At 48.1% G+C, this 24,463-nt stretch overlaps 1 protein-coding gene across 1 annotated transcript; it reads right to left on the minus strand.

Annotated features, from left to right (window-relative positions):
- Nucleotides 1-18,108: 18,108 nt before the first annotated feature.
- Nucleotides 18,109-20,729, minus strand: HOXC12 (homeobox C12; the record flags this gene model as incomplete). Its single annotated transcript, XM_082298998.1, has 2 exons — nucleotides 18,109-18,347; nucleotides 20,201-20,729. 2 exons carry the CDS (start codon nucleotides 20,727-20,729, stop codon nucleotides 18,109-18,111), a joined length of 768 nt encoding a protein of 255 aa, XP_082155124.1.
- Between the last annotated feature and the right edge of the window lie 3,734 nt (nucleotides 20,730-24,463).

Here is a 24,463-nt window from a genome sequence, read left to right on the forward strand (position 1 = left end):
CTTTGCCCCGGCGCGCGGGGTCGGCTTTTGGAGGTGTTTTTTGGGGTTGTTTTTTTTTTTTATATAAGCCACGCTCCTCGAGACTGGGGGGTTTTTTTTTGGGGAAAGCCGAGGCACGGAGGGTGAAAAAATTTGGGGAGGCGAGATGACGCGCGATCCGTCTTAGTCGCTGGCGAGCGCCACGTGATCCCAAAGTAGATATTGTCATATATCAGTTTGGAGCGCTCGGGATGGCGGAGGAGGGGTCGCTTCACTTAGGTAAGAGCGCCGGAGGTTCAAACGATTGGTTTGCAAACACCGCAGCCGCGTTATGAAAATCAGGCGCAGATTTGGGGGCATTTTCTGCCGCCGGGGAAGGCACACCCCTCTCTCTCTCTCTCTCTCTCTCTCTCTCTCTCTCTCTCCCTCCCCGCGAGCATCCACAGCAGAACAAGTACAAGGGCTGCCTTGGGAACTTGCGCTTTTTTTTTTCCCCCCCTCTCTCCCCCCTTCTTGGTCTTTTTCATTTTCTTCCCTTTTTTCCCTTGGTTTTTTTTTCCCCTTCCCCCCCTTCTCGCTCTTTTCCCCCTTCCTCCCTTCTTCCCCTTTTCTTTCCTTCCCCCGTTTCTCGCTCTTTTTCCTTCCCTTTCCCCCCTTCTTGCTTTTCTTTTCCCTTTTCCCCCTTCTTCCTCTCTTTCTTCTCTTTCCCCTCTTTCTTGCTCCTTTTTGTGCCTTTCTTCCCCTTCTTCCTCTTTTTTCCCTTCCCCCTTCTCGTTCCTTTTCCATTCTTTCCCTCCCTTCTTCCTCTTTTTCTTTTTCTTCCTTTTTCCCTTCTTTCCCCCTCCCTTTTTTTCTTCGTTTCTTTCCTTCTCCCTTCCCCCCCTTTTTCCCGTCCCTTTTCCCTCCTTTTTATTTTTCCTCCCTTCTTTCCCCTTCTTTTATTTCCTTCCCCCCTCCTTCCCCCCCTTTTTTTTTCTTTTTTCTTCCCTTTTTCCCCCCTCTTTTCCCCCTTTTCCCTCCTCTCCTTCCCCTCTCGCTGCCTCCAGCGAGGTTTGGAGATGGGGTGGGGGCGAGCAGGGCTGGGCAGGGGGCGAGCAGAGGGCGAGGGAGGCTCCAAAGGGTGGAAAATCCCCCCTTTTTAGAAATATTTTAATTACTCTGATTATTCTAATTTATTATTCCGGCCATTCCCATCCCCTGGAAAAGCTTCAGGCAGCTCAATAAAATCTCTGGAGTTTCGGGAGGAACTTTCCCAATAAACGGGGATTCAGCGAAATTACAAATCAATCCCGACCGGGGGAATTAGCGCTAATTAACAAGCCCCTAACAAACGCTAATTACTCGTTCTCCACGTGCACATCAACGCTCCAGCGGCGGCTTTTTATGGAAAAAATTCCAGCTCGGCAGCGCCGGGGAGCGCGCGAAGTTTCCCAACTTTAAACTCGAAGCAGGCCCGGGTTTTTTTGTTTTTTTTTTTTTTTTTTTTTTTAATGAATTTTGCTACGGAATCAGCGATTTATCAAAGAAATAAATGGATTAAATCGCTGCCCAATAAATATCCCAAAGTTCCCCTTCTCCTTTAAATATTTATCCCGGTATTGAATATTTCATGGAAGTGTTTATTGTCAATCAATGACGGCGCGTTCATCGCTCATTCCGCCTGAATTAAAAAAAGATAATTCTGATTAAAGTCGTTTGTCTTGCGCCTGGAAGCCTCCTCTGATCCCGGTCCCGCTGGATTTTGATCCCGAAAAAATCGAGATATTGAAGCGTTGCCGGATATTGGGAGGGTTTGCCACAGAATTATTAAAATTTATTTTAAAAGGGGGAAAAAAATTCCCTCCTGGAATCGCTTGGGAAAGGCGCACCTGGAGGACGCCAAAATCCTGCGGCACCGGGGTTCTCCCGCCGCATTCCAAGAGTTCTGGAGGAGCAAAATTCCCTGGAATAATCGGGGGTAAAGCGGGTTTTCACCTGGGTTGGGAATTCTGAGGCGGGGAACCTTTCCCGGGCGGGAGGATGCGGCCGCTTTCATCTCCAGACAGAAAAATCTCGGCGAATCCCGGTTTTTTCTTCCCCATCCTTTTATTTCCAGGATGCCCCTCAGGAATCTTCCCCTTAAATTCTCCCTTTTAAACGCCCCGGGGGGGAAAAAAAAGGGAATTTTGAACGGAATGAAATAAAAATGTGGAATTTTTCCACCCGCGAACCTTGAATTAATCCCAGTCTGGGATTTGTTGGGAGGGGAGATGAACATTCCCGGTCAAACCGGGAGAGAGGAGAAGATTTTAGAGGGGATTTTGTCCAAATCGAGCAGGAAATTCAAGGGGGAAAAAAGGGGGAAAAGGGAAATCTCAGGAGCAGGAAAAGCCTCAACGGCTGCCGCGGGTTCGCTTCGCTCGCTGAGATAAAAATCCCACCGGAAACACCAAAACTCACCCCAAACAATCCCAATTTCACCCCCGAATCACCCGAGTTTCACCCCAAAATGACCAATTCGCCCCAAACAAGGAGGTCCCTTTTGGGGCCGGGCACCCCGGGCGCCTCCGCATCCCCTCTTTAATTCCGTTTATTTTGCTCCCATCCTCCCCGCAGTTGGAATTTTTTCCAAGGGAGTTGCTGAATTCCTGGGAAAAGATGGGAAAACTGGGGGGAAAACCGTCCCTGGAGGAGCGGGACAGAGGTTAAAATGAAAAGATCCCGAAATTCCGCAGCAATTTGGGGGGAAAGGGGGGAAAAGTTGATTTTTATGAAGAAAGGAGCCCCGGTGGCAAAGCCGAATCCCGAGATTCCCGAGGAAAATAAAAAATCCAGGGAATTTCAGCAGGGCTTTCCCAACTCCATCGGGGCGTTTCGCCCGGATTTCTTTGGGAATTCTTGGAGGGTTGCGCCCTCCTCTCTCGGACCTTCCCAACCCCCAAAATTCCCGTGAATTTCGGGGTTTCCCCACCCTTTTCCTGGGCTTTGTCTTCCCCGTTCCAAGCGGCGTTCCCATAAAATCCCTTTTTTATAAGGGGTCGGGGCGTGCGGGACTCTCCGGGCTGGAAACACAAATAAATATCCCAGGAATTGCGGGATGAGGCTTTCCCTCCCCCCCTCCCCCCCGAAACATCCCCATAAAAACCGAAATAAAAATGAGGATAAAGATCCGAACTCGGAGCAGGAACCCGGGGATTTTTCCAGGTTCCTAATCCGCTTTTTTTTTTTTTTTTTATGGCGTTTTGGGGCAAAACTTTTAATTAAAGTGTCAGCGCTGCTTTAACTCGGGTTTTTATGGAGCGATATTAATCCCGAACTCCGAACTAATGATGTTCAGGGATTTTTTATGAGCGTAATTATTATTTCCCCCCCGAATTCCCTCCTCTGGAGCATCTCCCTCTGAAACGGGGGAAAAAAAGGGTTTAAAATCCAGGGGTTTTACTATTTATTTATTTTTTAGACCCCACGAAAAAACCTGAGCGCGGGTTTTTTTTATCCAGAGGGGGGATTTGAGCTCGTCCTAAAATCCTGAAGCCCCCAAACCCCAAAATGAGAACAAACCCCTTTAGGTGCGGGGATAATTTCTGGGGGTTTGGAGGTAAAAGGATTTAAAGCCGAGCCTGGATGCGGGTTGGGGTTTGAGAGCCGGGTTTGGGGTTTTAAAGCCGGGTTTAAGGCGGGGATTTGGCCGCTTCCTGCAGGGCAGAAGCAGCTGCGGAGCCCCAGCACTTGAATTTGACCACCAAAAGTGACCACCATAAACCGGGAATGGGGCTGGCGGCTCGGATTCCTTAAAAAAAAAAAACCAACCGGGAAAAAAAGCAGGGAAAAAAAGGGGAGAAGGCAGCGGGAGCGGTTTAATCCCCGCCGTTTCCACCCCAAAATTCAGTTCCCAGAGCGGAGGAGAGGAAGGAAAAGCTGATTTTGTGGGAATAAAGGGAATAAAGATCCAGGGGGACTTGGGAAAGGGCAGGAAAAATCAGATTTGGGGGGGTTTGGAAGCCCTGAGTGGAACAAATGAAATTCCCCCAATCCGGAGATTTTTTTCCTCCTTTTTTGGGGATTTTTCGCAGCCGCAGCGATGGAAAAGCCCCGAGTTCCCGGTGCCTTTTCCACAAGTAAATATGGAAATTCCCATTTTTATCCTTCTCCTCAAGCGGGGGCTTCTCCCCATCCAAAATTAAACGGAAATTCCCATTTTTTCCCCCTGTTTCCACAGCCGGGGGCTTATCCAAACCCCAGATTAAACGGAAAATCCCATTTTTTCCTCTGCCTCTTCCACGGGGAACTTCTCTCCACCCCAAAATTAAGTCGAAAATCCCTTTTTTCCCCCATTTTGCCCCCATTTTTTTCCCATTCTCCCCCCCATTTTTTCCCCATTTCCGCAACCCGGAGCTTCTCCCCATCCCAAATTCCCATCCAGAAAGAGCAAAAAAAGACGGAAAAAAAATATCAAAATCCCAGCCCCTGCTTTTCCCGCGAAACCGCGAGCACGCCCCACATTTTAAAAGCGTTTTCAGCACCAAAAGAAAAGAAAAAAAAAAAAGCCTGAAAGATTTGGGATTTGGGGATTTTCGGGGGATGTTCGAGGCCTTTCGCCTGGCGAAAAAATCCCTGGAAGTTGTGAAAGTTGGCTCGGGCTGAGCTGTGTAAACATCTGAAGTTTGATTTTGATTTAGGTTAAGCCTGGACTTGAACCCTTCCCAATAAATCATCTTTTCTTTTCTTCTTTTCTTTTTTTCTCCCCTTTTTTCCCCCAACAATATTTGATTTTTTTTTCCGCCCTCCCAGCCCTGGGCCGCAGTTAAAGAAATGTTTTCAGCCTCCCAAAAAGTTTCTTTTTTTGGCGGCGTTGCCATAAAGGCTTCTTTGTCCTGTTGGTGAAGTGGGGAAAAAAGCTAAAAAATAAAGAAAAATAGAGTTTGGGGGAGTTAAAAACCTCCAAAAAATATCAAAAATGGGGTTGGAGTGACTTAAAAAGCCCCAAAAAGTGAAATAAAAATCAACAGAAAGACCGAGCGGGCTGAGCACGGCGCTCCCGGGGCTCTCCCAAAATCCCATTTGAATCTTCAGTTTCGCCGCCTGAGCAGGATTTGCTTCGCCTCCCGTTTTGGGGGAAAAAAAAGCGATTTTAGGGTGTGAAAATGAGCTGTGAGAGGGTGAAAAAAGCGCTTTTTCAGCAGCTGCTCCCATTCCTGCTGCCGGGTGCGTTTGGATGTTCCCGGCGTGGTTTTTCCCTCCCTTCCCGGATTTTTCCTTCAGGGATTTCCTCGGCTGGAGTTGAAACCATAATAATAATAATCATCATTTTTATAAAAAATGAAATCAGTGATAGAAAATCCTGAATTAAATTACAAAATGCGAGAGGGAGAAGCGGAAAGCGATCCCAGATACCCAAAGGGAAGAGGCGACAGCTCCAAGCGGGAAGCGCCTGGAAAAATGGGATCGGCCCCAAATTAAATTCGGCTGCGAGAGGAGGGGGGAACAAAAAAACCCCAAAAACTCCGCTAAGGCGCGAACAATTCAAAGGGAAAAGGGGAAAAAACCTGAAATAATTCAAATCGATCCCGGCTCAGATGTCCCCGAGCCGCGAGCTCGGGAATTCCATGTGGATCCCATCAAGATAAAAGCCGAGGGAGCGCTGCTCTCCCAACCGCAGCGGGGCCGGGAATGTCTGGGATCAAAATGTTTGGGATCAAAATGTTTGGGATCAAAATGTTTGGGATTGGGATGGGGCCGAGGAGCTCGGGAGGGTTTGGGATTCAGCAGCGCCGAGAAAAATCCCATTTTCCCCTCGGCCTGGGCCCTTATTCGCATTTTTTCGCCATTTCTTCACCATTTCTTCACCATTTTCCCCCATTTCTTCCCATTTTTCCCCCCATTTCTTCCCATTTTTCCCCCCATTTTTCCCCATTTCTTCCCATTTCTTCCCATTTTTCCCCCATTTCTTCCCATTTCCCCCCATTTCTTCACCATTTCCCCCCATTTCTTCACCATTTCCCCCATTTCTTCACCATTTCCCCCCATTTTTTCCAATTTTTCTCCATTTCTTCACCATTTCCCCCCATTTCTTCCCATTTTCCCCCCATTTCTTCCCATTTTTTCCCCATTCATTCCCATTTCCCCCCATTTTTTCACCATTTTTCACCATTTTTCACCATTTTTCCCATTTTGCCTCTGCTGCGGCCTCGGGAATTCTCAATTTCTGTCCATTCCCATTTTTTATTGCCTGTATTCCCCCCGCCCGGCTCCGAAAAAGGCGAAACTTTTGGGAATTCGACTCAAATTCCCACGAAATTCGCCTGGAAAGGAGACGAAGCGCCAGCTCCTCCTGTTCCCCCTCCTCCCAACCCCAAAAAATCCTCTTTTAACCCCAAAAAACCCCAAATAAACCACGCCGAAACTTGGGAAAAATCCAATATTCCTTTATTCTCCAGCGGTTCCTTTGGAAAACTTCAGCAGCGCCGCTAAAATGGGGGGAAAAACATGGAAAAATCGGGAGTTTGGGTGGGAAAATGGGGATTTTTTAATCGGGCACCCCATTTCTGGGCGAAATAGCCCCGAAATGAGGATTTGGGAATAAAAGAAACCTCCCCCATCCCTGCTCCCAGCGCATTCCCGGGTCCTTCATCCCTAAAAGCCTCAGGAAATCATTCCCAAGGATTCGACTTTTGACCAGTTTTTAATATTTTTGTTATTTTGTCTTTAATATTTGATTTTTCCCCCGTTTTTTTTTCCTGTCCCAGAGTTGGATTTCCCGCAATCCCGAAGGGGTTTTTTGGGGATAAACTCCCAGAATTCCAGAACTCCCGGCATTAAATGGGAATCAAATGACCCCAAATCCTTCACAGGGGGATTTTTTCCAGCGGAATTTCAGCTCCGAGGGGATAAATTTTGGGGGGAAAAGAAGGAAAATTGTCCCCTTTTCCATCCATCCATGGATCCGCTGGAATTCCCTGCGCTCCCAGCCCTTTTTCCCTATAAAATCTGCATTTTCCACGCCAAAACCGCCTCCATCTCTTGGCAAATCCTCGGGATTAGGGGCGGAAATCCCTTTAAAATCAGATTTTTGATTGATTTCTTTATTTCTCTCCTCATTCCCCCACGAAACAAAAAATTTATTGGTTTTTTTTCCCCCCTTCATCTCATTAAAAATGGGGGAAATTCCCTTTTTTCCCTCTTTTTTTTTTTCTTCTTTTCTTCCTCCTTTTCTCCCCTCCTCTCTTTTCCTTCTTTCCCCCATATTTATTTTTAAAAATGTGAATTTCTACCCAGGGCACCTCTGTAAGAACCCAAAACTCGTTGTTTTTACCCCAAAAATTCGCATTTTATTCCATTTATCGCTGCTTCACCCCCATCCAGCTGAAATCCCGGGGGATTTCTACACAGATTTCCCTCAAATAATTCCAATTTTTGGCGAATTTCTGCAAAATTGCTTTTTTTTTTGGTCGCCCCGTCTCCCCCCTCCCCCTCCGCGGGTTTAATTCTGATTTTTTTAAGGTTTTGAGTCACTCCAAGGGTGAAAATCAGGGGATAATTGGGATTTTTGGGGGGAAATGGAGTTTTTATCCCATTTTTTGGTGCCGGGGGGGATTCGGCGCCTCGGTCACAGCTCGGGGGATGCCGAGGAGGGAAACAAAGCGCGAAAAACTCCCCAAAACCAGCAAAAAATCCTCAAAAAAGAGCAAAAAATCCTCAAAAAAGAGCAAAAAATCCCCCCCCCCCCCAAATTTTAAAAACCCCAAAACAAAGAACAAAATTCCACCCCAAAAAGAGCAAAAAAACCCCCAAAACAAAGAGGAAAAAGCCCCAAAATTGAGAATATTCCCATTGTCCCCCTTGGGGTCCCGGCCCCGCCCCGGGAGCGAAAATTGGGGTGAATTTTGGGGCAAAACTCCCCCAAATTCCCCTCCCGGCCAAGCTTTGTCCAATTCCTGCCGGTTCTGGGGGGGATTTTGGGGATTTTCTCTTTGTTTTGGGGTTTTCGATCCCCACCCCGTTTTTAAAGGGATTTTCATCTCTTTTTCCTGAATTTTGGGATGAAATCCGCTCCGAGGAGGACGGCCGGGCCGTAAGGAGGATTTGGGGTGAATTTCAGGGGGTTTCCCCCCATTTTTTCCACCCCATTCCCCTGAATTTTCCTTCTTTAACCCCAACCCTTCTCCCGGAGCCAAAACCGCCCAAAAATCCCCTTAAAAATCCCCTTAAAACCCAAATTATTTTAATCCCTCCACCCCAAATATCCCAACACCCCCAAACCCCATTTTTATTTTAGGATCGGATTTCCCCCCCCCTTTTTTTTTTTTTTTTTTTGAGGGAAATTTTCCCTTTTTCCTCCCTCCACCCCTTTTTTTTCCCCCCTCTTACCGAGCGAACTTCATTGTTTTCGGACCTTAAACCTCAACTGGGATTTCCCTGACGGTTTTTCATCCCCTCCGCGGGGTCCCGCTGAGAAAAAGGGGGAAAAATGAGGGGAAAAGGGGGAAAAATGGGGGAAAATGGGGGGAAATGGGGGAAAAATGGGGAAAATGGGGGGGGGGGGAAATGGGGAAAAATTGGGGAAATGGGGGAAATGGGAAAAAATGGGGGAAAATGGGGGAAAATGGGGAGAAAATGGGGGAAAATTGGGAAAATGGGGGAAAAATGGGGGAAATGGGGGAAAAATGGGAGGGAAAGGGGGAAAAACGAAGGAAAAAAAGGCGAAAAGTTTGGTTTGAAGCCTCGTGGAGGAGAGAAAAAAGCGGCGGGGAAATCAGGATTTGGGGATAAAATATTCCATAAAATCGACCTGGAAGAGTTGGGGGATGGAAGGGGGGGGGCGGGAAAAAAGGGTTTTAATTAAAATAAAGGGGGGAAAAGGGGCGGAAAAGGGAAATAAAAGGGGAAAAAGGGAATTGGCGCAGCCGAGGCTGAGCTTAACTTGACCTTCACTTTGCCCGCCCACCCAGACGGGCAAATCCCGGCGGCTCCTCCCGCGGGCAGCGCGGAAATCCCGGGAAAAGGCGGCCCAGAGGGATCAAAACCGGGGCAAAATCCAATTCCAAGAATGAAGATCTTAAAAAATAAACATCGATCGCGGGCGGGGGAGAATCCCGCGCGCTCCGACCCCAAAACTGCCGGAAAATCGCAATTTTCGCTGATTTTCGGGCGGGTTTGGGTTGGGATGGAGGGAAAGGGGGAAGGGGAATTTATATAGAAATGGATATTTGGGGTTTTTTCCAGCGGATTCTTCCCTTTCCCTCCGAATTTCCCCCAAAAATCCACTCTGATCCCAAAGAGGCGCCGAGATTTTGCCCCAATCCCCCTTTTTCCTCCCTAAAATTCCTTTCCCCCCCCCCAATAAAAACCCCAACAAAGCCCCGCTGAAACCAGCACGGGAAATTCAGATATTTTTTTACCCCATTTCGGTGAAAGAAAAAGGGGAAAAATTTTAAAATCCTCACTTTAGGGCCGAGGGGATTTTTTTCAATTTAAGGCGAGCGCGGGCGGGTTTGGATTCGTGGATTTGGGGCGGGAAAAAGGGGGAAAAAAGGGAATTTTGGGTGCGGATGTGGCAGCTGCCGCGCTCAGGGGAGGACCAGATGTTTTATTTCAGCGGCGCCCCATAAAGATCATTTTCTGCCGGGGCCATAAACGCTCCTCAGCCCCAATTACGGATGAAGACGCTCGCTCGAAACCCCATAAAGTCCGGGATTGGGATGGGCCTGGAAAAGTGGGAATTTGGGAATTCGGGGCGGGGGAATGGGGTGGGAAAAGGAGGGAAGAGGAGGGGGGGAGTCCAAGGGGGGGAAATGGGGTGGGTACGGGACCCCAAAAATGGAGCTGTGGGCACTTCGGAACCCCAAAAATGGTCCCTGGTCCCTTTAGGGCCCCAAAAATGGAGCTGTGGGCACTTCAGAACCCCCAAAATGGTCCCTGGTCCCGTTAGAACCCCAAAAAAGGACCCGTGGTTTCTTTAGGGCCCCAAAAACGCCCCTCTGGTCCCTTCAGCCACCCCAAAACCGCACCATGGTCCCAGCAGACCCCACAAAAATGTGCCCGGGGCCCCTTAAGGGCCCCCCAAAAAAGGCCCCTGGGCTCTTTAGGGCTCCCGAAAACTCCCCCCTGGTCCCTTTAGGGCCCCAAAAATGCCCCGCAGTCCCTTCAGCCACCCCAAAAAATGAACCCTGGCCCCCTTTAGACCCCAAAAATGCCCCTCAGGTCCTTTCAGAGCCCCAAAACGGCCCCGTGGTCCCTTTGGACCCCAAAAAAGGGGAAGAAAAGGGAATAAAAAGGAGGGGAAAAGGGGAATAAAAAGGGGGGAAAAAAAGGGGGAAAGGGGAGGAAAGGAGGGGGAAATGGGGGGAAAAGGGGAAAAAAAGGGGGAGAATGAAAAAAGGGGGAAAAGGGGAATAAAAAGGGGGAAAAGGGAATAAAAAGGGGGGAAAAGGGAATAAAAAGGGGGAAAAGGGGAATAAAAAGGGGGAAAAGGGAATAAAAAGGGGGAAAAGGGAATAAAAAGGGGGGGAAAAGGGGAATAAAAAGGGGGAAAAGGGGAATAAAAAGGGGGGAAAAAGGGGAATAAAAAGGGGGGAAAAAGGGGAATAAAAAGGGGGGAAAGGGGAATAAAAAGGGGGGAAAAAGGGAATAAAAAGGGGGGGAAAAGGGAATAAAAAGGGGGGAAAAAGGGGAATAAAAAGGGGGGAAAAAGGGAATAAAAAGGGGGGGAAAAGGGAATAAAAAGGGGGGGAAAAGGGAATTCTTCCAGCTCCAACCCAAGGAGGGGAAATCGCGGCCGTTTTCCCGCAGCGCTTTTTCCTCTTTTATTCCTCATTTTCCTCTTGCTTTCGTTAACGAGGCCGGGCCTTTATCCATCTCCTTTAAACGAGGTTTATTAATTAATTTATTTATCCCCTCGCTAATTAAAATCTCGCTGGGGCTCCTCGCGGCCCAGCCAGCCAGAAAAAAAAGCGATTTCCCCCCGGTTTTTCCCGTTTTTTCCCCTTTTTCCCCGATTTTTTCCCTCATTTCCTCAGGATTTACCCGCTAGGTTCCCGCTGGAATAAATTCCCTTAAAATCCAAATTATTCCCAGTTTTTTTGGGGAGGGCCCCGGCTGTTGATTAACGCCGCTAATTAGCCCCGCTCGGCGTTTATTGGATATTTACGAGCTGCTTTTTAGGGATAAAAAAGGGGGGGAAAGGCTCAAATTAAGCACAGCAGGGGAAAAAAAGTTTGGATTTCTCCTGGAATTGACCCAAGGATGGAGCGCGGCCGCGGGAAGAGGGAATTCCACCCCTTTCAATTGGAATGGTTGGGATTTATTTGGAATTTTTCCGCTCTTCCCAGGCCCCAAGCGCCGCTGCCAGGGGGAAAATTGGATTTTCATTGGATTTATTTGGGGTTTGGGGCGGTTTTGGGGGCGGGAAATCCTTTCCAGGTGGGGAAATTCCGGCCTGGAACTGCAGCCTTGGCTTCGGGGCATTTTTGGGGTTTATCTTGGGGGTTTTTAGTCCTTATTTTGGGGGGTTTCACTCCTGATTTGGGTTTTTTTTTTTCCTCCTGACTTCGGGGTTTTTACTCCAATTTGAATTCTATTTTTCCTTCTGCTCTTCCCGCCTGGATTTGGGTGCAAAGCCCCCAAATTCGGCTCCGAGAAAAAAAAGTGTTTTTGAGAAAAAAATGAGAATTTGGACTTCCCACCTCAGTTTTCCTCATGAAACTCGGCTTACAGCCGCTCTTAATTGCCCCGAGATGAGCTCGGGTTTAATTAGGCCGGGCTTGGCCACGAGTTCAAAGAAGTTTCGGACGCGAAGGTGCCAAAACCCAATCCCGAATCCCAAAAAATCCCCCCAAATCCAATTTTAGTTCCCATTAAAAGCCCCAGAATGGGGGGAAATCCCAAAAAATCCCCCTCGGCTCCGGATTTTTCCCAGGATTTTGGGGGCAGCTGGGAAAATCCCCAATTTTTTGGTCACGTATTGAATTTGGGTTGGTTTTGGGGTTTTTTCCCTCATTAATTTGGAATCCAGGGAGTGAAATCCGCGCCTGAATCCCAGAAATAATTATGGAATTTTAATGGAATTTTTATGGAATTTTAATGGAATTTTAATGGAATTTTTATGGCCGAGCAGGAATTTGTTCCCGGGCAATAAATTCCCTTTTATTTGGGTTTTTTTGGGGTTTGAAATCCAACAATTCTCGCTCGAGGTGAAGGAAAATCCAGGATTTTTGGGAGAATTCCGGCTCCTCGCGCCCCTTTTTCCTGGAGAAACGAGGGGACTGAAGGGGATTTTGGGGTTGATTTGGGTTTTTTCGGGATAAGGGATGTGGGAAGTGCTGGAGGGGGCAGAACTGGAATTGAATGGAGTGAAAAGGTGAATAAAGCAAAGCAGGAAATGGAAATCGAAAATGAAATCCTATAAAATAAAGGGAAATGAAATCAAGGAGATGAAGGAATAAATAAAATAAAAGCACTGTAAAAGAAATTTTTTAAAAATAAAATAATTAAAAAATAAAATAAAATTAATTTTTTTAAATAGAAGAAAAGAAAAGAAAAATGGAATAAAATAAAATTTAAAAAATTAAAATGAATAGGAATAAATAAAAGACATTTAAAAAGAAATTTTAAAAGCAAATAAAAATAAAATAAATTTTTAAATAATACAATAAAATACAATAAAATAATTTAAGTGTTTTAAAAGCAACTTTTCCATGAAAAAATGGGAATTTTCATCCCGTAGAAAATCCCAAACCCTCTGGATCCCCCGAGTTCCTTCCCGGCTGGATTTTGCCGCTGGAAGGGGCCGGGATGGGCCCCATTCCTATGGGAATATTTGGCTTTTCCTCCCCCTTCCCTTCCCAATTCCGGCAGCTCCTGGGAAGAAAAAAAAGCAGGAAACGGCTCCAGGCCCGGATGGATCCCCTGGAATTTATCCTGGGAGGATCCTGGGAGGAGCCCGGGCTGGAAAAATCCGAATTTCCGCTGAATTTTGGGGTGGATTTTTCCCCCCAAAAATTGCCCCGACTCGGCCCGGGCTCCGAGCTCCGGGGCTGGCCAAGGATCCCTGGATTCGCCCCCTAAAAATCCCTCCTGGATCCCCGAAAAATCCCTTCCCCCGCCCCAAAATCCCCAAAAGGAAAATCCCGGGAATCTCGGAGGGAATCCCCGCTCGGGGCCCCCAAAAAGCGCTTTATTCCCGTTGGATTGGGGGAGTTTGGGGGGATTTGGGGGGATTTGGGGGGAGTTGGGGGATTTGGGGCATTTGGGGGCATTTGGGGCATTTGGGGGATTTGGGGGGAGTTGGGGCATTTGGGGGAATTTGGGGGATTTGGGGCATTTGGGGGATTTGGGGGATTTGGGAGATTGGGGGGATTTGTTGGGATTTGGGGCATTTGGGGGATTTGGGGGAATTTGGGGGATTTGGGGCATTTGGGGGATTTGGGGGAATTTGGGGGATTTGGGGCATTTGGGGGGATTTGTTGGGATTTGGGGGAATTTGGGGGATTTGGGGCATTTGGGGGAATTTGGGGGATTTGGGGGAAGTTGGGGGGATTTGGGGGCATTTGGGGGATTTGGGGGGAGTTGGGGGGATTTGTTGGGATTTGGGGGGATTTGGGGGATTTGGGGGGAGTTGGGGGATTTGGGGGGATTTGGGGGAATTTGGGGGAGTTGGGGGATTTGGGGGATTTGGGGGGATTTGGGGGATTTGGGGGGATTTGGGGGATTTGGGGGATTTGGGGGATTTGGGGTTTTTCCTCCCGTTAAAGGAATTCCCGCCGATCCCAATCCCGGGAGGCTCCGCGCGCCCCATCCCAAACCCGAATCCCACTTTTTTCCCACCCAAACCGCGGCTCTTCCCCGAATTATTCCCATTTTCTGGCCGCAGCCGGGATTTTTGGGACGTTTTCCATCGGGAATCTCATCCCTGGAGCGGCGCAGCGCCCCCGGCCCTTCCCCCGCACAAAAGGATCCCAAATTCCCAAAAAGGATCTCAAATCCCCGCTTTTTCCCCCCAAAATATCCCAAATCCCAGTTTTTGTTCTACAAAAAAATCCCAAATTCCGGCTTCTTCCCCCCAAAAATCCCAAATCCCACCTTTTACCCTCCGAAAATTCAAATCCCAGGTGTTTTTCCCCCCCCAAAATCCCAATTCCATCTTTTTTCCCCCCAAAAATCGCGGGTTTAGGGCGGAATTCCGCTCCCCATCAAAGCTCAATTCCCACTTTTGGTTTCCCGGGGATTTTTCCCAATTATTCCCCTCGATATTTTTAATTTCCCGGCACATTTTACTTCACTGAATCACCTTTTTTAATAATTATTTCCGGCCCCCCAAAAACCCACAATAAATCCTCCAATGCTTTGATTTTTTTCCCTCTTTTTTTTTTTTTTTTTTTTTTTTTTTTATGAACTTCGGCCGCGATTGTTTCCATTTTAATCGCGAATAAGAACTGCTATTGATAAATCAAAAGAATCATTAACAAAATCAAAAGGCAAAATAAAATTGAAGAGAAAAATAATAATAAAAATCAAAAATATTTAAAACCAGAAAGAATAAAAAAATAAAAGCAAAATAAGAATAAGGGAATAAAAAGAATAAGGGAATAAAAAGAATAAAAGAATAAAAAGAAGAAAAGAATAAAAAGAATAAAAGAATAAAATTAATAGAAATAATGAAAGAATAAAAAAAAGAATAAAAAGAATAAAAGAATAAAAGAATAAAAAGAATAAAAAGAATAAAAGAATAAAAAGAATAAAAGAATAAAATTATTAGAAATAATAAAAGAATAGAAGAATAAAAAGAATAAAATAATGAAATTATTAGAAATAATAAAAGAATAGAAGAATAAAAAGAATAAAATGAAATAATAAAATAATAAAAATAAAAATAATAAAAATTTTAAAACGTAATAATACAATAATAATAATAATAATAATAATAATAATAATAATAATAATAACAATAATAGTCCATCACCACGGCGCGGCTTTGGGCTGAGTTTATTTATTCTTCTCCTCCAGAAATGACATCAGAATACATTAATTAACTCCTTCATTCATTAGAATTATCAGCCAGAAGCGACTTTGTACAGGACAGACATTGCATAGGATTGAAAAAACCCCTTCGGAAAGGGATTTCCGCGCTAATTAACAGCGGTAATTAACCTACCCTAGGCCATACAAGCAGGGGGACAACGCCACGGACACGGAACAAACACAGGACGGACAAACCCCACCGAGCGCCTCTTTCTGGGACGGAGATTTGGCAGAAATTCCCATTTTCCCGGCATTTCGCTGCTGGTGCCTCGGCTTTTGTGGCGGGGACGCTTCGGGAATTGGAATTTCATTTTCTTTTCGTTTTATTCTCATCTTATTCTCCTTTTATTCTCCTTTTTCCCCCCTGATTTTCATTTTAGGCTCATTTTATTGACACTTTATTTCCATTTTTTCACCTGATTTTCATTTTATTTTCATTTTTTCCCCCTTTATTCCCATTTTATTTTCATTTTCTCCTCGTTTTCTTTTCACTTATTCTCATTTTCTTCTCATTTTATTTTGTTTTGTTTGGGTTTCCCGGGGATTTTTGCCCCTCTGAGCAGCGGGACAAGAAGGAGGCGGCTCCATTTGGGTTTTTTTGGGATGAATCCCACAAAATTCCTGACGTTCCACCCTCCTCCATCCCCGCCCGGGGGGGTTTAGAACCCAAAATGCAGCAAAATCTGCGTGGATTTGGGGTTTTGGGATGATTTTCGCACCTCCAGGACATGGAACAGCCCCAAAATCCCCTCTGAGAGCGACCCAAACCCCGAAATTTCCCCTCGGCGCCACCCCAAAAATTGAATTTTCCCATTGCACGTGGTTGGGCTGGAGCAAAACCGCCCAAAAATGGGGTTTTGGACACATTTTAGGGTTTTATTGCACAGCCCCGCGGCGGCTCTGGAGAGGGAGGGGAGGGAAAAGGGGGAAAAGGGGGATCCTGACCCCAAAATTGGGGTGGAGGGAGCGGTTTGGGTTCTTTTTCCTGGGCAAAAAAGCTCGGGAAGGGAATAAAAATGGGGAATAATTGGAGTGGGAATGAGAAAAAACTGTTAAAAAGGGGGAAAGAAGGAAAAGAGGGAGAAAAAGGAGGGAAAATGGGGAAAAATGGGGGGAAAATGTTGGGAAAAGGAGAAAATGGGGGGGAAGGGCGAAAAAGTGGGAAAATGGGGAGGGAAAAAGGAAAAAGGGGGGGAATTTAGAGGAAAGGAGGCGGAAAAGGGAAACAAAGGGGGAAAGGGGAAAGAAGGAGGGAAAAAGGGGGAAAAAGAGGGAAAAGGAGAAAAAATAGGGAAGAAGAGGAGGGAAAAGGGAGGAAAATGGGGGCAAAAGGGAAGAAAAGGGGGAAAAAGAGAAGGAAAAGGAGGAAAAATAGGAAAAAGGGGGAGGGAAAAGGGAGAAAAATGGGGGGGAAAAGGGGGAAAAAGGGGAAAAAAGGGGAAGGAGACGCTGAGGGCGGAGGGAGCGGGAATAAAGCCCCCGGAAAAGAGGGAAAAGGCTCCTTCCAGCCCAGGGAGGGATTTTTTTTCCCGGTTTTTTTTTCCGGGAATGGGCTCCATCATAAATAAAAGCGGCGCCGGCCGTGACCGTGAACGCGGGGAAGCGGCGGCGCGGGGGGAGCATCCCGGCTTTTCCCAGGAAAACGCCGCTTTGCCGTCAAATGATTCCCAAAATAATCCCGGCGGCACCCGCGGCCCCTTCTCCACGAAAAAATTCCATTTTTCCCCAATTTCCGCCCCCTTTTTAAAGCCCAAATTGCGATTTCCAAGCAGGAAAAGCCCCCCCCGCGCCTTCCCCTTTCCTAAATCCCATTGCCGAAAATCCCAAAAGTGCCGTGAGCGCGAAATTGGCCAAAATTGAGGAGTTTTATCCCAGGAATTCTGAGCTCCCGCACACAGAAATCCCAGCTCCGCTGCGCTGGAAGGGGGAAAAAAACTGGGAAAAGCTTTGGGATCCCATTCCTTGTCCAGAAAAAGGTAAAAAATCGGGATTTTTAAGGAGAAAAAAGCGTCATTTTTTGATAAAGCCCGCAGATTTTTGGGCGGATTCACGGCCGATTTACATTTCCTTAAAATAAAATTAACATTCTCCTATTTTGGGTTGTTTTAATCGGTTTTAAGGAAGAAAAAAATCCCGAGTTATCCCAGGATTCGGGGATTAACCCCAGCGCTCGGAACCGCCGGAAAAGGGGATTTCTCCTGCCTAATTTCCAGCGTTTCCACCCCAAACCCCACATCTCGCAGCGCTCCTGTAGCGGAAAAATTGAACTTTTTGAAAGAGGGAAGATGGAATTGGGGGATTTTGCAGAGAAAGGCTGGAAAAGCGGGAGAGAGGGGAGGGAAAATCTCCAAGAAATTGCGTCAACGTGGAAAAAAATCCGGTTTTTTTTTCTCGCAGAGGGTGACAGAGACACCTCACTGATTCCAGGGAGAAATCCAATTTCCAGCGGGGCTTTGTCTCGAGCATCCCGATTAAACTCGGCCACCCCGATTGCCCCAAAATCCCCCAATTTAAAGTGAAAAAATTCCCTTTTCCCACCCAAATCAAAGCAGCGCCGCGGGGCCGCTCCTTTGAACCCCCTCCTCAATATCCCCCCTCCCAAATCCCGAATTTCCGCTGCTTCTCCCTCCCGCTAAACCCCAAATCCTCCCCAAATCCCAGGATCCTTTTCCAGCCCGGTTTTGGGGGGAAAATCCGGGAATTCCCGACGGCCCCGACCGTGCCCGGCGCTGCTCGTGGAGCCCCTACCTGAGCTCGCGGCCTTGGAAAAGCTCCCAAAAAACCTCCCCTTCATCCTCTCCGGACGCCGCCTCCATGGAATATTTTGTTCCTATTATTCGGAATATTTCCCATTATTTCTACTTTTTCTGCTTTTCCGCTGTCGGGGTTGCTTTTTTCCCTATTTTTAAGGACAACCGGGTGATATTTTGCTTTATTTTCTTTATTCCCCGGTTGTCTCAGGGCGGGACAGGAAGGGGTTAAGAGTCTCCGTGGGGTTTTAATGGGATTTTCTCATTTTTCCTTTTTTTTTTTTTCTTTTTTTTTTTTTTTTTTGCCGTTTTCTCTGATTTCTAACCCCCGACGCGGCCGATTTTGCCCAAAATTTCGCGCTTTTTTGTCGTTTTTTTTTTTTTTTTAAAAGAAAGACAGCGCCTGCTCCCTGAGGAGGAGTCTTTTCTTTTTCATGCGCCGGTTCTGGAACCAGATCTTCACCTGCTGATCGCTCAGGTTCAGCCGGTCCGAGAGCTCCCTCCGTCTTTGGCGCGTGATGAATTCGTTGACCAAAAATTCCCCTTCCAGCTCGGCCAGCTGCAGCTTGGAGTAGGGTTTGCGCTTTTTCCGGGATCGCGTGTGCATCGGGTACCACGGAGCACCTGGAAAAGGCCGCCCGAGCCGCATTTGAGCCTTTCCCGAGGGTTAAAATCCACTTTTCCCCCGGAAAAAAGCATCCTTACAACGCCCCTCTCCCAAAAAAAAGCGTCCCTGCAACGCCTTTTCCATTTTTCCTCGAAAAAAAGTCGGCGTTGAGCCCCTTTTCCCTTTATTCCCCTAAAAGAGCGTCCCCGCAACGCCTTTTTCCCTAAAAAAGAGTCCTCAGAAAGCCACTTTTCCCCTTTTTGCCTAAAAAAGCGTCCTCAGAAAGCCGCTTTCCCCTTTTTCCTTAAAAAAAGCGTCCCCACATCTTCACTTTCCCTTTTGCCCCTAAAAAAGCGTCCCCACATCGGCCCTTTCCCCGTGACCCCGCTGTCCCTAAAGCTTTGGGGCCGCGGGGAATTTGGGATTCTCCCAGCGCGGGGAGGGAGAATTGGGAAGCAAAGGACGGGAGACAAATCCGGGACCCCCCAGAACCTGGGGCTGCCCCCACATCCCAACTCTGAAGGGCGCGGGGGTTTTTTTAAGGATTTCCCCCTTTTCCCCCATTTTCCCTCGCGCTGCCGCCCCTCAGCCGTGACCCCAAAAACGCTCCCGGAGGGTTTTTTTTAAGGATTCCCCCTTTTCCCCTCTCCTCCCTCTCTTTTCTCCCTTTTCCCTCGCGCTGCCGCCGCTCACCCGTGACCCCAAAACCGCCCCAGGTTGGTTTTGTTTGAAGAATCCCCATTTTCCCCCCCTTTTCCCTCGGGACACCCCTCAGCCGTGACCCCAAAAGAGCCCCGGCTCTCTCCGGCCGCGCATCCCCCGTCCCGCTCCGCTCCTGCCGCTCCCTCTTCCCCCTTTTTTATGGGATATTTACATGTTTATGGCCTTTTCTTTTAAAAGCAGCAGCACCCAATAAAACATTCGGGATTTCGCTGCTACCCCTAGCGGCCTGACCCCACATCGGCGCGCCGGTCCCGCGGAGGGAACCCCAAATTTCCCCCCAAAACCCCAAACCCCCCCTTTTTAGCACCTTACCACCGCTGCCAAGGTTCAGGGGCGACACCAACCGCGCTAAACCCCAAATTCCCTGGGAAAACCTTGCCAAAACGCCTCCAGAACACCCCAAATCCCCTCCAAACCACCCCAAAACCCCTCCAAACCCTCCAAAAAAGCCCTTTTTAGCACCTTACCACCGCTGCCAAGGTTCAGGGGTGACAGCGCCCCCGCCGAACCCCAAATTCCCAGGAGAATCCTTCCGAAACACCCCAAAACACCCCAAATGCCCCCCAAAATACCCTTTTTAGGACCTTACCAGCGCTGCCGGCGTTCAGGGGTGACACCAGCGCCGCCGCGTCCCCTTTATTCCCAGAGAAAACCCTTCCATATCCCCCCCAAAAACCACCAAAATCCCGGGTTTTAGGACCTTACCGGCGCTGCCGGGGTTCAGGGGTGACACCGACCCCGCCGAACCCCAAATTCCCCGGGAAAACACCTCCAAAAGCCCCAGAAAAGCCGCCCAAAAAACCCCAAACCCCCTTTTTTAGGACCGTACCGGCGCTGCCGGGGTTCAGGGGTGACACCGACCCCGCCGCGCCCCCTTCACTCCCAGGGAAAACCCCTCCAACACCCTTCAAAAACCCCTCTAAACCCCCTCCAAACCCCCCTAAAAAACCCCACTAAAAACCCCAAACCCCCTTTCTAGGACCTTCCCACCGCTCCCGGTGTTCAGGGGTGACACCAAAGCCGCCGAACCCCAAATTCCCGGGGACCGCCCCTCCAACCCCCCCCTCCAGTACCCACCAAAAAAACCCTTCTAAAACCCCTCCAGCTCCCCCAAAAAAACCCCAAAGCCCCCTTTTTAGGACCTTACCAGCACTCCCGGCGTTCAGGGGTGACACCAACCCCGCCGCGTCCCCTTTATTGCCCTCGTTGAGCAGCGACGAGCCCGAATCCGACTCCAGGGACTGGCAGGACGGCGGGTCCTGCGCCATCCCCTCTGCAGCGGGATACTCAAACTTCCCGAAATTCCCTCCCATGCCGGCTGCCGGCAGCGGCTCCAGGGGCAGCAGGGCACTGTCCCTGCCCCTGTCGTCGCGCTTGTCGCCCTCTCGGTAGTAGCACTTGCCCTCGTCGCCGCGGGCGAGCTCGCAGGCGCGGCCGAAGCCGGGGTTGAGCGCCACGGGCGTGCCCAGGTAGGGCTGCGGGTACCCATTGCAGGGCTCCGAGGATGCCCAGGCGGGCAAGGAGCCAAAATTGTCCCTCCTGGGGTAGGACAAGGACGGCAATCCCGGGATTTGGCCGCCGGACGCGCGGAAATTCGGGAAGTAGAAGGCGTCCCCCGTGTGGATGTTGACCAGCGGGCCCACGAAGCCGGGGTTCAGGAGGTTGTGCTCGCCCATTTTCCGCGGGGCCCCCGCGCATCCGAGGAGGGGGCAAAAAAAAAATTATTGGGATTTTTTTGCCACTTTTGCGCCTTCCCTGCCATGAAGCGGGGTTAAAAGGCTCGGCTCGAGCTCATTGGCCCGGCCGCCGCCGTCACGTGAAGCCCCAAATCGCGCTGGGTGTCCCCCCTTTGTCCCCTCCTCCTTTTTCCCTTCCCCTCCTCTTTTTTCCCTTCCCTTTTTTCCCCTCCCCTCCGCGGCCGAGACAAAACAGCGGCGAGTTCCTCCTTTTTTTCCTCCTTTCCCCCCCTCCCCCTTTTCCCCCCTCCCGCATTAAAAAAATAAAAAATCGCTAAAAAATCCCATCAATCCCCTTTTCGCTTAATTTCATTTTTGGGGATTTTAAAGTCGCTGCAGCGCTGGCGAAAAGCCCCGAAAATGCCATTTTTAACAGGAAAGATTTGGGGTTTTCACCCCAAAACCTCCAGCCCCCAGCCCGGGGGGAGGAAGGAGCGGCGCGAGCGCGGCCGCTCCTCATTAATTAACTCCTTTATTAACTAAAAGCGCGGATTTACAGTATCGCCCCAATAAATCCCCATTAGATATTGTGTCATATAAACTTTACGGGGCTTTTTAAGGAGACGGATGACGCTGCCCGCAACAGGCTCCGATCCAGAGGGAGACTTGGAAGCGATTCCCGACCTTTTCCACCTTTTTTTTATTTTAGATCATTATCATCTCTTTTTTTTTTGGCCATTTAAAATCCTTTTTTGTCACTTTAAATAGTTTAAAAATCCTTTTCGGTCATTTTTTAATCATTTAAGATCTTGTTTTTCTCATTTTTGGACATTATTTTATCGGGTTTGGTCATTTTTTAATCATTATTTTCATTTTCCCCCGCCTTTTCCCGGCCCCCGCGGCTCCGTGGAGGATCCAGCCTCTTCCCAGACTCTTCCCGGCCTCTCCAGGTTTTTTTTTTAGGAGCAATCCATCGGTTTTATTAATGAGCTGTGGCGCAGACAGCGGCCAGGAGGGCTCCGCGCTCCCTCATCCATCCCCTATAGATCCCAGAAGCGCCACTCTAATCCTAAAATCTGATTTTTTCCCCATTTTTCCCCGGGAATAATTGGAAATCCCCATCTTTCTGGCCCATCCCCACCCCTGGAAGCCGCTTCCTCGCTGCTTTAATTCCATTTATTTCGCCCTCGCAGCTCTTCCCTCCCGCCCTTCCCCTTCTCCCGAGGAAAACGAGGAAAAATAATAATAAAAAAAAATCAATACCGGCTCCTTCCTGCACAAAATAAACTCAAAAAAAAAAAAAAAAACCAAAACCCAACCTGGAAGGGGATAAAAAAAAACCTGGAAGGGAGAAACAATCCTGGAAGAGACGCTTTGAATGGAAACCGGGAACTGCCGAGGGTTTGGGTTGGAATTTTTTCCTCTTTTCTGGTTTTTAATCCTTTTTTTTCCCTTTTCCCACCTCTGTTGTTCTTTCGGAGCAGCCCAGCTCCCTCCCCCTCGCTGCATTTTTGCATTTTTCCTCTCCAAAACCCCGGGAATATTCCCGCGGAAGGAAACCCGCCCCACTCCCATTTCCCCCCTTCCCACCGCAATATTTTAGGGATTTCCCCCCAAAACCTCGCATTTTTTTTTTCCCTCCCGGACCCCCCAAACCCCCGAAAAACCCCGGAAAAACCCCAAATCCGTCAGGTGCCGCTCTCCTGGGCGCCTTTTCCTTTTCCATGGACAGCTCCCGGGGGTGGAAAAGCCCCGAATTCCAGCTTTTCCATCGTTTTTCCAGCCTGGAAAACTCCATTCCTACCTCGCGGAGCTCCGCGCCCACCTTTCCCCGCGGAGGCAGCGAAGCTCGAGCGAGAAACGTTCCCTTGAAACGCCAAGAATTGGGGTTTTTTGGGGGATTTTTTTTCTTTCTTTCTTTTTTTTCTTTTTTTTTTTTTTTTTGGGCGTTTTTCAAGCCTTGCCAAGGAATTTTTCTCCCCGCAGGTACGAGGTGGGAATGAAAAGCTGCTCCCGGTTCCTTCCTGGAGCTGCAGGGATGAGGAGAGGAATAATTTATATAAATTCCGAGCACGTGATGCCCCGCGGTTGGCTTTGTTCGCTCCCATTTCTGCTTTTTTTTTGGGGCGAAAAAAAAATTCCTTCCTCTTCCCTCCGCCCAAAAATTCCTGCCCCGGCTGCTCCGGGGCTTCGTTCCCTGCGGGAGAAAGGGAATTTCTGCTCCAAAATCCTGGGGTTTGGGGGGGTTCCCCTCAAATATTTGCATTTTTTAGCGGGGCGAGCCCAAAAATTCACTCAAAAATCGCAATTTTGGGGCGGGGTTGAGCGAGGGAGCCTCAAAGTGAGAAAAGCGATTTCTTCTTCTTCTTTTTTCCCTCTCTCTTTTTTTTTTTTTTTTTTCCCTGGTTTCTCCTGGTTTTCCAAGCTGGGAAAAGCCCCGAGCATTCCCGGGAATATTCGAAGCGTGGCCTTGAACTCTGGGAGCAGAACTCGCAGCGAGGAGCGGATTGAAAACAGAAATAAAAATAGAAATAGAAATAAAAATAGAAATAAAAATAAAAATTGAAATAGAAATAGAAATAAAAAGAAACCCCGAGGACCCTTCAGCGACGCTCCCGCCTTTCCAGGGGGAATTTTTTTCCCATTAAAATCTCATTTCCCAGCTCAGCTCGAGCTTTTGGAATGCTCGGCTTAGCTGAGCGCCGCTTAAAAAAACCCCGGCGTGGCTTTCCTAAAAATATCCCAATTCCCACTTAAATTGCTCAGAAAATCCCCTTCGGTTTTTTATTTTATTTATCATTTATTTTAACTCAAAAAAGGCCAGGATAAAAAAATTCCCTTTTTCCCACTGGGAAAAATCCCAATTTTCAGACAAAGATGATTTTTAAAGATCATTTATTTTAATTTTTTTCCCTCAGATTCTGGAAAAACGTCGGCCTGGAAAGAAAATTCCCAGCCCGGGGGAAAAACCAGCCCCGAAATAATAAAATTCCAGCCCCGGAGTAATAAAAATCCAGGGAAGAGGGGGAGGAAAAGCGGCTGGAAAAGCGGGATCGCAGTTCAAGGTCACTGTCTAGGGTAGTAAAAAGGGTCGGCATCCCATGCTAATGAGCATCCCTGGCTGCGCGGGGAAAACATTCCCAACTTTTGGGATGAATTCCTGGACTTTTGGCGCTTTTTCCCCGGTTTTATTCGTGGGATTTTTTCCTTTTTTCCTCTTCCCATCGGGCGCCGTCGCGACCCTGAAAAATTCCCTTTTTGCCTCTTTTCCCCCTCCTGAATTCCATTTTCTTTTTCCAGCGCTCAGTTCGGCCTGGATCGGGATTTTTATTCCCAAAATCTCCATTCCCATCTCTTCCAGGAACCCAAATAAAAATACAAATAAAAAATTAAATCAAGAGATCCCAAATCCTGCGGCCTCAGCCCCAATTTTCCGGCTCCGATGGGAAGGACTCGACCCCACTCGGAATTTTCTCCCCAGAAAATGAAATTTAACCTTCCCGAGGCCAAAATCACCCAAATTTCTCCCGGCTGGGCGAAACATTTGGCAGGGAAAAAGGAAATTTAAAGGGATTTTGGGGAGTCTGGAGGTTGGAAAAACAAATCCCGTTTTTTTTTTTCCTTTCCCCAATTTCACCCCAAATCCGTCCGGAGTTGTGGTTCGAGCAAAAAGGGTCCAAAAAGGGAAGGATTTGGGATAAAAGAAATATAAAAATCCAGGATATGGGGAATAA

The sequence above is a fragment of the Coloeus monedula genome (genome assembly GCF_965178545.1).
Source record: "Coloeus monedula genome assembly, chromosome: 30".
Taxonomy (NCBI): Eukaryota; Metazoa; Chordata; class Aves; order Passeriformes; family Corvidae; genus Coloeus; species Coloeus monedula.